Here is a 13101-nt window from a genome sequence, read left to right as displayed (position 1 = left end):
CGCCAGCCTTCGCTTTCTCTGCGCATTCAAAAGTTTGCCAATGTCCGTTCTGCATTACTTTCAATGTGGCCGGATATAATAACATACATCTGATATTTTTATCATACAGCTGCCGGCACAATGGTGTGAACTGCCGCCTTCTTTCTTGCAAAGCATACGAGTAATCCTGAAAAATGTGCACCTTGTGGCCTTCATATTGCACAGTGTCACCGGGAGCGGTTTTCGAGGTCGTCCACCTTTTCCAACAACATCTTCACAGTGTTGGCCATCTTGCCCTGCTCTTCCGCAGCATGCGCCTTCCAGAGACAAAACCCTCTGCTCCAGATCTCCCGTCCGCTTCCCCAGATCAGCCAACAGGGTCTCAAATGCAGACAGCTGCTCTGACAATTTTCCAAACTTAGGCTCTAAAGCCGTTGTCACTGCCAGGGTTAACTGCTGCAGCTGCTCTGTTGAGAAGGCCTGCTTTTCTGGTTGCTGCTTCGTCTCCATAGTGCCGGTCTGTTTGTTTCTCTTTCTTCCGCTTAATTCCCTTCCCCACCATACTGCTCGGCGATGATTCCAAATATCTGTCCATTGAGCAGGGATTTACAGGAACAAAGAACTCAGTGGGAGCTAAAGTAGGCTAATTATAGTTGTTAAGGTGCCCGAAGGTCCCGAAGAGCAAAGAAGCCCTTCTTGCTCTCTCAAGGCATCACGTGATCTCTGTATAATATTGTATAAGATTTCATAAGTTGTTTTAGTGAATAGCAAACCAAAATGCACAGCCTAGTACAAATATTGACCCACGACGCCTACTAAAACTTCTGTCTGCTGTTCAGTGAGAAGATTGTAGTTTAATTTATAGAAATCTATTTTTAACGATATCCTTTTTCCTGTTCCAAGTTTTGCATTTGCTGTTTGTAGCTACTGCAGTAGAGATAAGGAATTATTCTTTATGAATGGAATGGAATGTAATTGAAAGGTGCCTGATCAATTCTATCCCAGCCCAATTTTTCTTTAAAATTTCACCAAAATTCATAAGTAAATAATTGCTGTTCTGATAGGGAATATATACTTATTTTATTTGAGCTCTGTATCAAATCTTTGTTCTCATTCTTTGAATTTTTCTTTGTTCCTATCCATGCTTCCTTTTTCTGCTCTGAGTCCTTGGATTACTAAAACTACAATCCTTTATAACGAAAAAAAAAGGCACAGGATTGCTAGAGAAAATTCGTTGTGGCCACAAGAAGCTTCTTTACATCCTTGTGTTTTTTTTTTTATGTTTGATTTCATGGCTGTAAAGCACTGTAACTAGGGATATATTTCATTTTAGTTGTAGGCAGTTGCAACTGTGTCAATTGCTAAAGAATAATTATTATTTTAGCATTTATCTTTTTCAGTAGTTGAAAAAGAACAAAAAAAGCACTTTAAAAAAAAACATTTTTCTTTTACTACTTGGAGGGAATATTTATGAGATCATAGCTAAGTTGTTTCCTTTGTTCTGTACTGCATGGTTTGGCCTAACAAAATTATAGGTGTGTCTGTCATGTTTACTTACCAACATTCCTTTGTTTTCAATTCAATGCTAGAAACTTAACTATGTTTGAGAGCACTAAGCTTTTCTTTGACATGATTACTGTCTCTTATCTCCTTCTTTGTGTCAGCTCTGGAATCCTGCATTCCAGCAGTACTGATAAGGATTAAATTACCTTTTGTCTTTAGCCAAAACAATTAACTGCTGACCTGGCGCTGCTTTTGCATCATAAAAGAGAAAAAGAAACAGTTTCCCAAGTTAGCCCTACAATTTTAATTCTACTGGTTTAAATCTAATATTTATTTGATACAATTCTATGTCAGTGTATATGATTTCTAGATAACAATTTTGTTTTCCTGATGAACTTACTAAGAATTCTACAGTTTTATTTTCAGGACATTTAAAATATTAGGAATATTTGGTCCACATTCCAATATGCAAATTTATGGTGGTTTCCTTGCTTTGTTTAAGAAACTATGAATGAAACATGTACATGTGTATCCTAAAAATGACATAGCCAGACCAGTGGAATATAAAGAAATATTTTCTTTCTTTTTAATTATTTCAATGCACTCCACCAAGATTTCTGATCAGCTGCAGTACTATTGTACATTTTTTCCTACTTCTGGAGTAGCTATGCCATATTAATTTTTGCACATAAGAAGTACTTCTAGCCCTAGGACACTGTTTTGGTAAGTTATCATACATACTTGTGTATAACACCATGTTTAATTTAAAGGTTATGCCCAGTACTGGATTCCAGTAACCTAATTTGATCTACAACCTCTTAATTCTTTGTCTTTTATTTGTTTGTCTATCTTTGTTACCCCATACATACAATCAGTATAAGTGATCACTTCTGAATTTTTTCCAATTTTGTGAGTAGTACAGTCAGTACATATAAAAGGTTTCTCTCCTGAATACATATTGTGTAATGTTTTCACATTCAGTACAGAATTAGGGTATCTTTTTCCTTAGGAATAAACTTTTCCTTAAACATTACTTTTACTTGGATAATATCTTTGCCCCATCTTGATTGTGCAGACATCTGTTCTATATTTCTTGCCTGATCTATGTGAATCTTTGTAAATGTCAGTCAAGGATGCAGCTTTTGTCTGCCTCATTAGGATTTTTCATTTTTTAAAGCTGATTTTTGTTGCATTGCATTCAGTAATTGACATTCACTTTTAGATTCTGATTAGTATGTTTTCATACAAGGATAAATTTTACATTAACTGTGAGATTGACTGTAAGGCTCCTGCTTGTATTTTTCTGTTATGTCTACATGCTACATACTTTTACACTTTAAACTTCGTGATGCAGTTTTATTGTTCCCATATGGTAACATTCTATTCCTCCCTAATATCCCTGAGCAATCAGCTGTAGTATGCAAGTGAGATTCATCAACACAGAATTTAACCCAGTCCTGCTGAAACGTTTGGTTTGCTAATGTGATTTGTGCAAGGAAACATTTGTCTCCTGATTTACTCAATGTGTTTAGTTCATTACTCTTATGATAAATATATATATATATATATCTGTGTCACTGTACCTCAGGTAACTGAGATTCCAGAGTAATTACCCTACAGGAAAAGTGAATCTAGATGAATGTTTAGGTTAAGAAGAAGTTAAGATATTTTGAGGGGCATAATCGAACGGGGCGCCCATGTTTTCATGAGGTCGTCCTCGCAGGACAGCCCCGTAAAGGGGCGGGGCAACCCGTATTATCGAAACAAGATGGGCATCCATCTTTCGTTTCGATAATACGGTCGGGGACGCCCAAATCAGCAAATTTAGGTCGACCTTAGAGATGGTCGTCCTTAGGTCGTTTTTGAGATGGTCGTCCCCGGTTTCCGGCGATAATGGAAACCAAGGAAGCCCATCTGAAAAACGACCAAATGCAAGCCCTTTGGTCATGGGAGGAGCCAGTATTCGTAGTGCACTGGTCCCCCTCACATGCCAGGACACAAACCAACCACCCACCCTAGGGGGCACTGCAGTGGACTTCACAAATTGCTCCCAGCTGCAAAGCTCCCTTACCTTGTGTGCTGAGCCCCCAAAACCCACTCCCCACAGCTGTACACCACTATCATAGCCCTTATGGGTGAAGGGGGGCACCTACATGTGGATATAGTGGGTTTTATTGGGGGGGGGGGTGGAGGGCTCAACATTTACCACCACAAGTGTAAGAGGTGGGGGGGATGGGCCTGGGTCTGCCTGCCTGAAGTGCACTGCACCCGCTAAAAACTGCTCCAGGGACCTGCATACTGTTGTGATGGAGCTGGGTATGACATTTGAGGCTGGCATAAAATGTTTTTAAAGTTTTGTTTTTTTTTTAGGGTGGGAGGGGGTTGGTGACCACTGGGGGAGTAAGGGGAGGTCATCCCCGATTCCCTCCGGTGGTCATCTGGTCAGTTTGTGCACCTTTTCGAGGCTTGGTCATGAAAAAAAATGGACCAAGTAAAGTCAGCCAAATGCTAGTCAGGGACGCCCTTCTTTTTTCCATTAGCAGCCAAGGACGCCCATCTCTTAATCACGCCCCAGTCCTGCCTTCGGTATGGTGCCGACACGCCCCCGTGAATTTGTGTTGTCCCCGCGACGGAAAGCGGTTGAGGATGCCCAAAATCTGCTTTCAATTATGCCGATTTGGGAGACCTTGAGAGAAGGATGCCCATCTCCCGATTTGTGTCGGAAGATGGGCGCCTTTCTCTTTCGAAAATTCACCTGTTTATGTACCTTGAAAGAAAATGTTTTGTACTGCCCCAGAACAAGGACAGTGTCATTCTAGGCAACTGCCTAGTTTGCCCCAGTTTGCTTAAATTGCCTTCTTTTTCACCATATTATCTCAGAAACAAGAGGGATATTTCTACATCATGATAGTGCTAAACAGCTGTCTATTTTCCCCCTTTTTTCTGTATTCTTTATGACCTTTTAGTATAAATGGAGAAACTGTGCTCCTAACTGATTACTTGATGCCCTAATCTTCTTTGTTATGCAAGCTATGAATTAGTTTTCTTAGGACAAGAATAGAACTTTATTTTCCCTAATTTCCACTGTTGATAATTGGATGCTGATGTAGTTTTTATTTTTCCCTAATTTATTTTCCATAAATGAAATGTGTCTATCTAATGCTTTTAAGAAGCTTGTTTGTAATAGTCCAGTGATAACGATTTAAAAATTATGTCTTGAATTTTATGGAATAGAATTGTGCAGAACTTATAAGCATTCTCCCATTCATGTTGAAAGTTACAAAAATGTTTAAACAAATGAGAAAGTGTATTTATAATGAGAGCTGAAAATTTGCATGTGTAAACTGAATCTAAGTAGAAATGTTTGTTCAAGGAACATGTATATGACTTCTGACATCCTTTTTTGGTCAGATCAGTATGGTCATTGATTTTTATTGTATCCTACATATACCTTGAACTGTGCAAAGAATGAAATCTGAGAACACCCTTGAGTTAATGCCATGTTATTAATGAATTGAACAACTATTATCTGGACTGTTTAACTTGCTGGAAACCATGAGACCATGAGACCCTCAAAGTGGAAGCCTACCAAATACAACATGATGCCTGCCTATCCACCTTATAATCGAAAGAGAAAAACGCCTAGATTTCGACCCAAATCGGGAGATAGACGTTTATCTCACAAAAACGAATAAATCGGTATAATCGAAAGCCGATTTTGGATGTTTTCAACTGCACTCCGTCGCGGATGCGGACAAAGTTGATGGGGGCGTGTCAGAGGTGTGGCGAAGGTGGAACTGGGGCGTGGTTATCGGCCGAGGAGAGATGTACGCGTTAGGGCAATAATCGAAAAAATAAAGGCGTTTTTAGCGAACATTTAGGATACTTTTGTTGGACCCTTTTTTCACACGAACAGGTCCCAAAAAAGTGCTCTAAATGACCAGATGACCATCGGAGGGAATCGGGGATGACCTCCCCTGACTCCCCCAGTGGTCACTAACCCCCTCCCACCACAAAAAAATGATGTTTCACAACTTTTTATTTTCACCATCAAATATCATACCTATCTCCCTGGCAGCAGTATGCAGGTCCCTGGAGCAGTTGTTAGGGGGTGCAGTGGACTTCAGGCAGGTGGACGCAGGCCCATCCCCCCCTACCTGTTACAATTGTGCTGCTTAATGCTTATTAGTCGTCCAACCCCCCCAAACCCACTGTACCCACATGTAGGTGCCCCCCTTCACCCCTTAGGGCTATAATAATGGTGTAGACTTGTGGGCAGGGGGATTTGGGGGGGCTCAACACACAAGGGAAGGGTGCTATGCACCTGGGAGCTCTTTTACCTTTTTTTTTGTTTTTGTAAAAGTGCCCCCTAGCATGCCCGGTTGGTGTCCTGGCATGAGAGGGGGACCAGTGCACTACGAATCCTGGCCCCTCCCACGAACAAATGCCTTGGATTTATTCGTTTTTGAGCTGGGCGCTTTCATTTTCCATTATCGCTGAAAAACAAAAACACCCAGCTCACAAATTGTCGAATAAAACATGGACGTCTATTTTTTGCGAAAATACGGTTCGGTCCGCCCCTTCACGGACCCGTTCTTGGAGGTAAACGCCCATGGAGATAGACGTTTTTGTTCGATTATGCCCCTCCATGTGAACTTTCCAACTGTATACAGACTGTGACTTCACAATACCAGAAACTACACTGACCTGTCGATTTCTCTGATGGCAGGATTGTCTACCTATCAAATCAACAAAGCTTTAAGTGACTTTTAATACCCTGCTTTCTACCTGCTTACATTTTAAAACCACACATTATGGACTATTCCAAATTTTTATTTTTTTTTTACTGAATTATCTCCTACATCACAAGCTGTTTTATGTACTGTTGATGTTAATTGCTTATATATTGTTCACCATGCTATGGAAAAACTTATTCCTGCTACACCACATGTTGATGATTTTATACCTATTTCTATTGCTGCCTCTTCCTAGTGCTCTCTTATCACTTCCTATTTTTCTAATTTTCTTCCCCTTTCTTCAAGGTTTCTTTCTTGAACTCCTTAGTTTTCTAGCTTTTAACCTTATTCTCTTTTGCTGTCTCCCCTGTTTTCTCTCTATGTTTTAGAAATTGTTCTCTATACCTTTATCTACCAAAAATTATGCTTAATTAAATTTCTGCCCTGATTTATTCTACCTCTACACTTACCATTCCTTCTCAGCACTCCCACACCCTACCACACTTTCTTGCTGAAGAACCTGCCAATACCTCAACTCTGGTTTTGCCTCCCTGTTCCTTTTTACCTGGAGCCAAAAAGAGGTAATATGTCTATATTTTTAGCTATAAGCTATACAGTTTTACTTCAGGTATACTGCACTATTTCCCATCCCACATCTCTCTTTTCCTATCAGCCACATGAAGGAATTTCTGGCTGGTCACTTGGTCTGATGGTGAAAATGTTGCTAAGGCAACTCAAATAGCTTGTATATCCTGTTACAAAAGTGATTTACTGAGAAAAGGTATGGCAAGGACCAATTAACATAGTAACATAGTAGATGACGGCAGAAAAAGACCTGCATGGTCCATCCAGTCTGCCCAACAAGATAAACTCATATGTGTATACCTTACCTTGATTTGTACCTGCCTTTTTCAGGGCACAGACCGTACAAGTCTGCCCAGCAATATTTCCCGCCTCCCATCACTGGCTCTGGCACAGACCGTATAAGTCTGCCCTCCACTATCCTCGCCTCCCAACCACCAACCCCTCTTCCCCCACCTGCTCTGCCATCCAATTTCAGCTAAGCTTCTGAGGATGTATTCCTACTGCACAGGATTCCTTTATGCATTTCCCACGCATGTTTGAATTCCGTTACTGTTTTCAAACATGCGTGGTATATGCATAAAGGAATCCTGTGCAGTAGGAATGGATCCTCAGAAGCTTAGCCAAAATTGGATGGCGGAGCAGGTGGGGGAAGAGGGGTTGGTGGTTGGGAGGCGAGGATAGTGGAGGGCAGACTTATACGGTCTGTGCCAGAGCCAGTGATGGGAGGCGGGACTGGTGGTTGGGAGGTGGGAAATACTGCTGGGCAGACTTGTACAGTCTGTGCCCTGAAAAATTGCAAGCCTCCAGCACATATGAAAGTCCCAATTACAAGTTTCTAGCCTATATGCAGCACCTATGATTGGCCCAGGGTAGAAGAGAGGTGGATGCTCACCAAAGCCTATAAAACCACGCTGCAGACAAAGAAACTCTAAAATAGTCAGGGTGGCAGGAGAGTTTTATGTCCTTGCCACAGTCTATTTCCAGGGGGGTACTCTCCCCCCTCCCTTGATAGAAACTAATTATAGCTATGAATCTTTCATTCATTCTTTTTCTCACTGTTTTCTCTCTGTTCTGTGACCTTTGTATGAGGAACAAACTCCTCTTCCTTCCTTCCTTCTTTCTCTCTTCTTTATATAATTAGTCTAATTACTTATAATTACCAGAGGTACTGATGTTATATTGTTGTAAGTTTGTTGTAACTTGAAACTGATGCTGTGCTGGTGGGTGAGTAATTAAAAAGACTTTGAATTCTCTCTAATTCCTGTACAATGTTTTTCTATAATATTTTATAAGATTTCATAAGTTGTTTTAGCAAATAGCAAACCAAAATGCACAGCCTAGTACAAGGTCTCTCTGCCATATAGATAATTTCCCACTTTCCCTCTGTTCTTAATTGATGGCAGTGTGATGGCAGTCATTGATTGTCAGAAAGCACAGGGAATTAAGGAGTGAGCTCCCATCATTGAAAGAAGGAAGCAGATGCTATAAGATGCTGGTGTTGGAGTAGAGGTGTGAAAGTGGCAGATGCAGGAAAATGCTAGGGATGGGTGTATTTGCTGCCAATATGGGTGGATGAGGTGGCTGATGGTGGAGATAATGTGGGAGGGAAAGGGGCCAAGTGTTGAAAAATGCTAATGCTAGAGATGATGTGGGAGGGAAAAAGAGGCTAGGGGCTAACACAGAGGCTGAGAATGGGAGAAGGGGACCGACTCAAGAAGTACTCTCCTTTGTGCTGGCCTAGAGGCAGCCTGATTGACAGCATATCGAGGAGCAAAGGAGTGAGCTCTCACCATTCTGTGGACTTAGAAATTTGGTTGGGCCCCCACCTTTCCTCAGCAGCTCTTTAGCTGTGACTGGACCAACCTTAAAAAATGATGCTGCAGCATTTGGAGGGCACTGCCCCCTGCCTGCTCTCATCAAATTGTGCCCATGTCCATAATCCTTCTGTGCCTATCTTATATAAGTCATCTCTCCCCTCTCACCTGTAAAATCATAATTTACCTCTAACCTCTTCCTGTACTCACACCTTTTTTTCCTTTCAGCCTCTCCCTTGTCTTTCTTCCTCCATCAAACATCTACCTGTGTTTTCCTTACTCTGCCTCAGTCCTTTTCCCCTCTTTCTCATATTTTGTAGACTTCTGCCATCCCCCTTTTTTCTCCTTTCCCACTTTTATTTCCTATCCCAGACCTCAGCTCCCATCTCTGTTCTTCTTTCTCCCTGCCCAACTACACAGATGTATCTACTGCAGTATGGGCAGGACAGAGATGGTGGAGGATCAACATGGTAGAAAGAAGAGCAGACAGCCCAGGAATGTCACAGAAGATCTGGAAGACTTGGGTTGTTTGGAATATAAATAATTTTGTTGTGGTGGGATTACAGATGAAATGAGTACTTCTGTATTTATCTCCTTGTGATAAAAATATTTAAACAACCCAAATTTTAGTTCTAACATAGTTGGTCTAAATATGACAAAGCTAATTCTCTCCTTTCTTTTGATATGACAATTGCTTAGCAGACTAAAATTTGATCCATTAAGTGTGCTCTAATTCATCTCTTTTCTTATCCTCTTCTCCAACTTTCTTCATGGGGATTGACAGGCCATGTGGAAGCCTGCCTATGATTTCCTGCTAACCTGGAGCCAGGAGATGGGTGGCAGTTATCGTGATGTGATCCAAGAGCTGCACACTGCACTGGATCGGATGAAGAACCCCATCACCAAGCGCTGGCAACATCTCACAGGGACTCTTATCCTAGTTAACTCACTGGAGGTTCTCCGAGCTACTGCTTTCAACCCTCTTGCTGATTATGAGGATTTTGTCATTTGAGTCACTACACATTAGCTGTGTTTAACAGAGTGCCACCTGCTTTCTGCTGATCATGGAAATCTGAAACCAAGGAATGCTCCATTGACTTAATATTCAAACCAATAATAACATTAGAACCCTATGAAAAGTCTGTCACAGATGGTTAAATCTCAACAAAAAAATAAAAAATTAGAATTATCAGAGCTAAAGCTGGCAGACATCTTTCTACTTATAAAATTGAAACACAAACCTTTTTTTAAGCTTTTGCAGACAGATGAATCTCCGTGATAACAATGATGTTGAAACCACTTTTTTTGGTAGGAGATAAGGAGAAGGTTCCTTTGACCTTGTTTGTAAATACATGTTTAAAACCAAGCACAAACATGGATTGACTTTTTTCAAATAATTCCTCTCTAACAGACTTTATGTAGTTCTTTTGTACTCTATGAGACTTAAACTATTCTTGTTATTTTTGAAACTTTTGTGTTGTCTAAATATTGTGAAAAGAGAAAATACTGGCCAGAAATCAATTCAACTGCTTTTAATTGTAACAAAGTAGCCCTCATCTTTGTGTTTCAGGAGCTTCTCTTATACATCTCTTTGTTGATAAAAATAGACATGTAAGTAAGTAATAAAACATTTTTATTACCTCTGATAACTTTCAGCTCATCCCTGTCAAATTTACTGCTTAAATACTCTTTTTGTTTTTACACATGGTAGTTACTTCTGAAAGAAAAGGAAATAGGATATGTTTCTGTGGTTGATGTCTTCTGATGGTAGCATAATCTTTGTTTGTTCTAACTTTTTTATTGGAAAAAAACAGGACAGAGCCAAACATTACGAACATATTGATAACACCATCCAATATCTTTGGCCTTTTCATCTACAAAAATATACAAATGCAAGGATACATCATTTTTGTTCTTTTAATAAAGAATAACACTCCTCATAGAACTGCCCTTTCTCCAACCTGAACCTTTACTTGACCCAACAAGCTGTCCCCAATATCTGCTCAATTTTTCTGCAAGGCCTGTGGATACTCTAACAAAGGCCCTACTGGAACCATTTGGTTATTAGTTTTCATCAATAGGGATAGTTACCCTACTTTACATCTTTCCCTATTTTTCTGTCTTGTACTGCACCCCCATGCCCTTTCCAGTTCACCCTTGCTCTTTCTGCATTCCCAGTTCTTTAATTACCCATTAATATTTTAATAGCAAGCTGTGATCCTTGTGAGGTAAGTAACTCCACAATGCTTCCCCTAGATGGGAAGGCGGTAGAACTAGAGGACATGAAATGAGATTGAAGGGGGGCAGACTCAAGAAAAATGTCAGGAAGTATTTTTTCACAGAGAGAGTGGTGGATACTTGGAATGCCCTCCTGCGGGAGGTGGTGGAGATGAAAACGGTAACGGAATTCAAAAATGCGTGGGATAAACATAAAGGAATCCTGTTCAGAAGGAATGGATTCTCAGAAGCTTAGCCGAGATTGGGTGGCAGAGCTGGTGGTGGGAGGCGGGGCTAGTGGTTGGGAGGCGGGGTTAGTGCTGGGCAGACTTATACGGTCTGTGCCCTCAAAATGGCAGAAACAAATCAAGCGTAAATACCAATCTCACTGGCTAGTAATTACCAACCACTGCTGATTCCTCCCTTCCCCCCCCTCCCCACAACCAATTTGAAACTTGGTGAGTGTGACTTGTGTCTCTGCTGGGAGAAAACAAATCAACATTTGAGTAAGCAGTTACTGAGATTCTACCTTCTGGAGATAGGTTGCCAACTAATCTCTCCTGCATTAGGCTTTGCCTATATGTTATGGTATAGGTGTTCTCAGCACTATATCTGTTAGCTTATATGCATCAGATCTTTCTTTTTTTTTACCAACCACTGCTTTTTTTACCAACCACTGCTGATTCCTCCCTTCCCTCCCCCCCACAACCAATTTGAAACTTGGTGGGTGTGACTTGTGTCTCTGCTGGGAGAAAACAAATCAACATTTGAGTAAGCAGTTACTGAGATTCTACCTTCTGGAGGTAGGTTGCTAACTAATCTCTCCTCCTGCATTAGGCTTAGACCCACCCACCCCTAGAGTGACACTTCTAATACAGCCTCCCTAACACCTCAATTTCCCACAACTGTTCTCACCCAATTATAGCCATTAACTAATTAATCTGCCCACCCCTAGAGTGACACTTTTTAGAGTGCATACATATTAAATTGATTTAATATCAAATTTTATTGTCTGTCATAACACTGCAGACAGCATTTATCCAAGACATATAACAAAATGTTCTTCCTAAATACTCTTATTGCTATCCACTCATTTGCTCTTATCTTTTCAACCTCAAAAGCCCTCCCTCCTGATATCAACTTCATATCAGTTCATCATCACTTTAAAAGATTCAGCAAACCAACCATATCTTCATGAAATTATCTCAACTACAGAAATCCATTACAGCCTTACCTGACTACATTAGAAGTCAAAAATCCAATAAATCCTACAATATTGAAAATACCTAAAATAATTAAAACCAAAGTTCAAAAAACAAGACAAATCATAAATATTCCTTCATCACTAAATACTATTAAACCTTACTCATCTATACGTATTGGTTGCGTCAATGCCAGATCAACAGCCAATAAAACCGAAATTATAACTGACTGGATCAAATCTGACAATCTTGACTTGCTCTTCATCACCGAAACCTGGATCCTTAATTCCATCGACCCCATCATACTTGAACTATGCCCTCCTGGCTACAAAATTGTACATTGGTCCAGAAAAGAGAGAATTGGTGGAGGAATTGCATTAATCTATAGATCAAATTTTTTCATTGAAACCATCTCAGAATGCATCACTCCTCAACTACAACAAAAAAAAGGAGGTAAAAACCCTCACGAAACCGTGAGATATGGAACAAAAAAGTGAGGAGGACAAATGAGGATACCAAAAATTATATTTATTCATATAAAAAATGACCCCACACGGCCGTGTTTCGGCCCAAAGGCCTGCCTCAGGGGTCTTTTACAACCTAAACAAAACAAATGAAAAATAAAAAATAACATTAAAAGTAAAATAGAATGACACCTAAAAGTCGAGAGTTTAGTAATACATCATAAATGAACATAACATTGTAATAAAAACATATATGCAAACACCATAATCTAAAGACTTGGCTTAAATAGTAAAAATTATTACAAGAATTATGAAAATTAATTTAAAAAAATGTATATTAATTAACAAATATGGAATGTTAAGACGCATGGAATGTACAATGCTAAATGCATAAATATGTATTGAAGGGCAATGATCCACCTAAGTGGATGAACACTAGCTCCCACGTGAAAATAACAACACAGAAAAAGAGTGGGAAATGGACCAATGACTCCAGGAAAATGGGAGATAAATTTTAAAGAACCACTTTATTAAATGACTCGACACAGACAACTGTGTTTCGGCCAGAAGGCCTGCCTCAGGAGTCTGGTCTCAACGATGT

At 40.1% G+C, this 13101-nt stretch overlaps 1 protein-coding gene across 1 annotated transcript in view; it reads left to right on the top strand.

The window, feature by feature from the left end:
* The window catches only part of SH3BP4 (SH3 domain binding protein 4), a 242813-nt gene extending 232448 nt beyond the window's left edge, over positions 1-10365 (top strand). The window contains 1 exon segment of the mRNA XM_030209195.1: positions 9402-10365. Within this exon segment, the coding sequence (XP_030065055.1) occupies positions 9402-9629 (228 nt within the window). The 3' untranslated portion in view covers positions 9630-10365.
* The last annotated feature ends 2736 nt before the right edge of the window (positions 10366-13101 follow it).

Source organism: Microcaecilia unicolor, chromosome 7 (assembly GCF_901765095.1).
Source record: "Microcaecilia unicolor chromosome 7, aMicUni1.1, whole genome shotgun sequence".
Lineage (NCBI taxonomy): Eukaryota > Metazoa > Chordata > Amphibia > Gymnophiona > Siphonopidae > Microcaecilia > Microcaecilia unicolor.
Note: the sequence above shows the minus strand (reverse complement) of the source record. Positions and strands in the feature narration are given on the sequence as shown.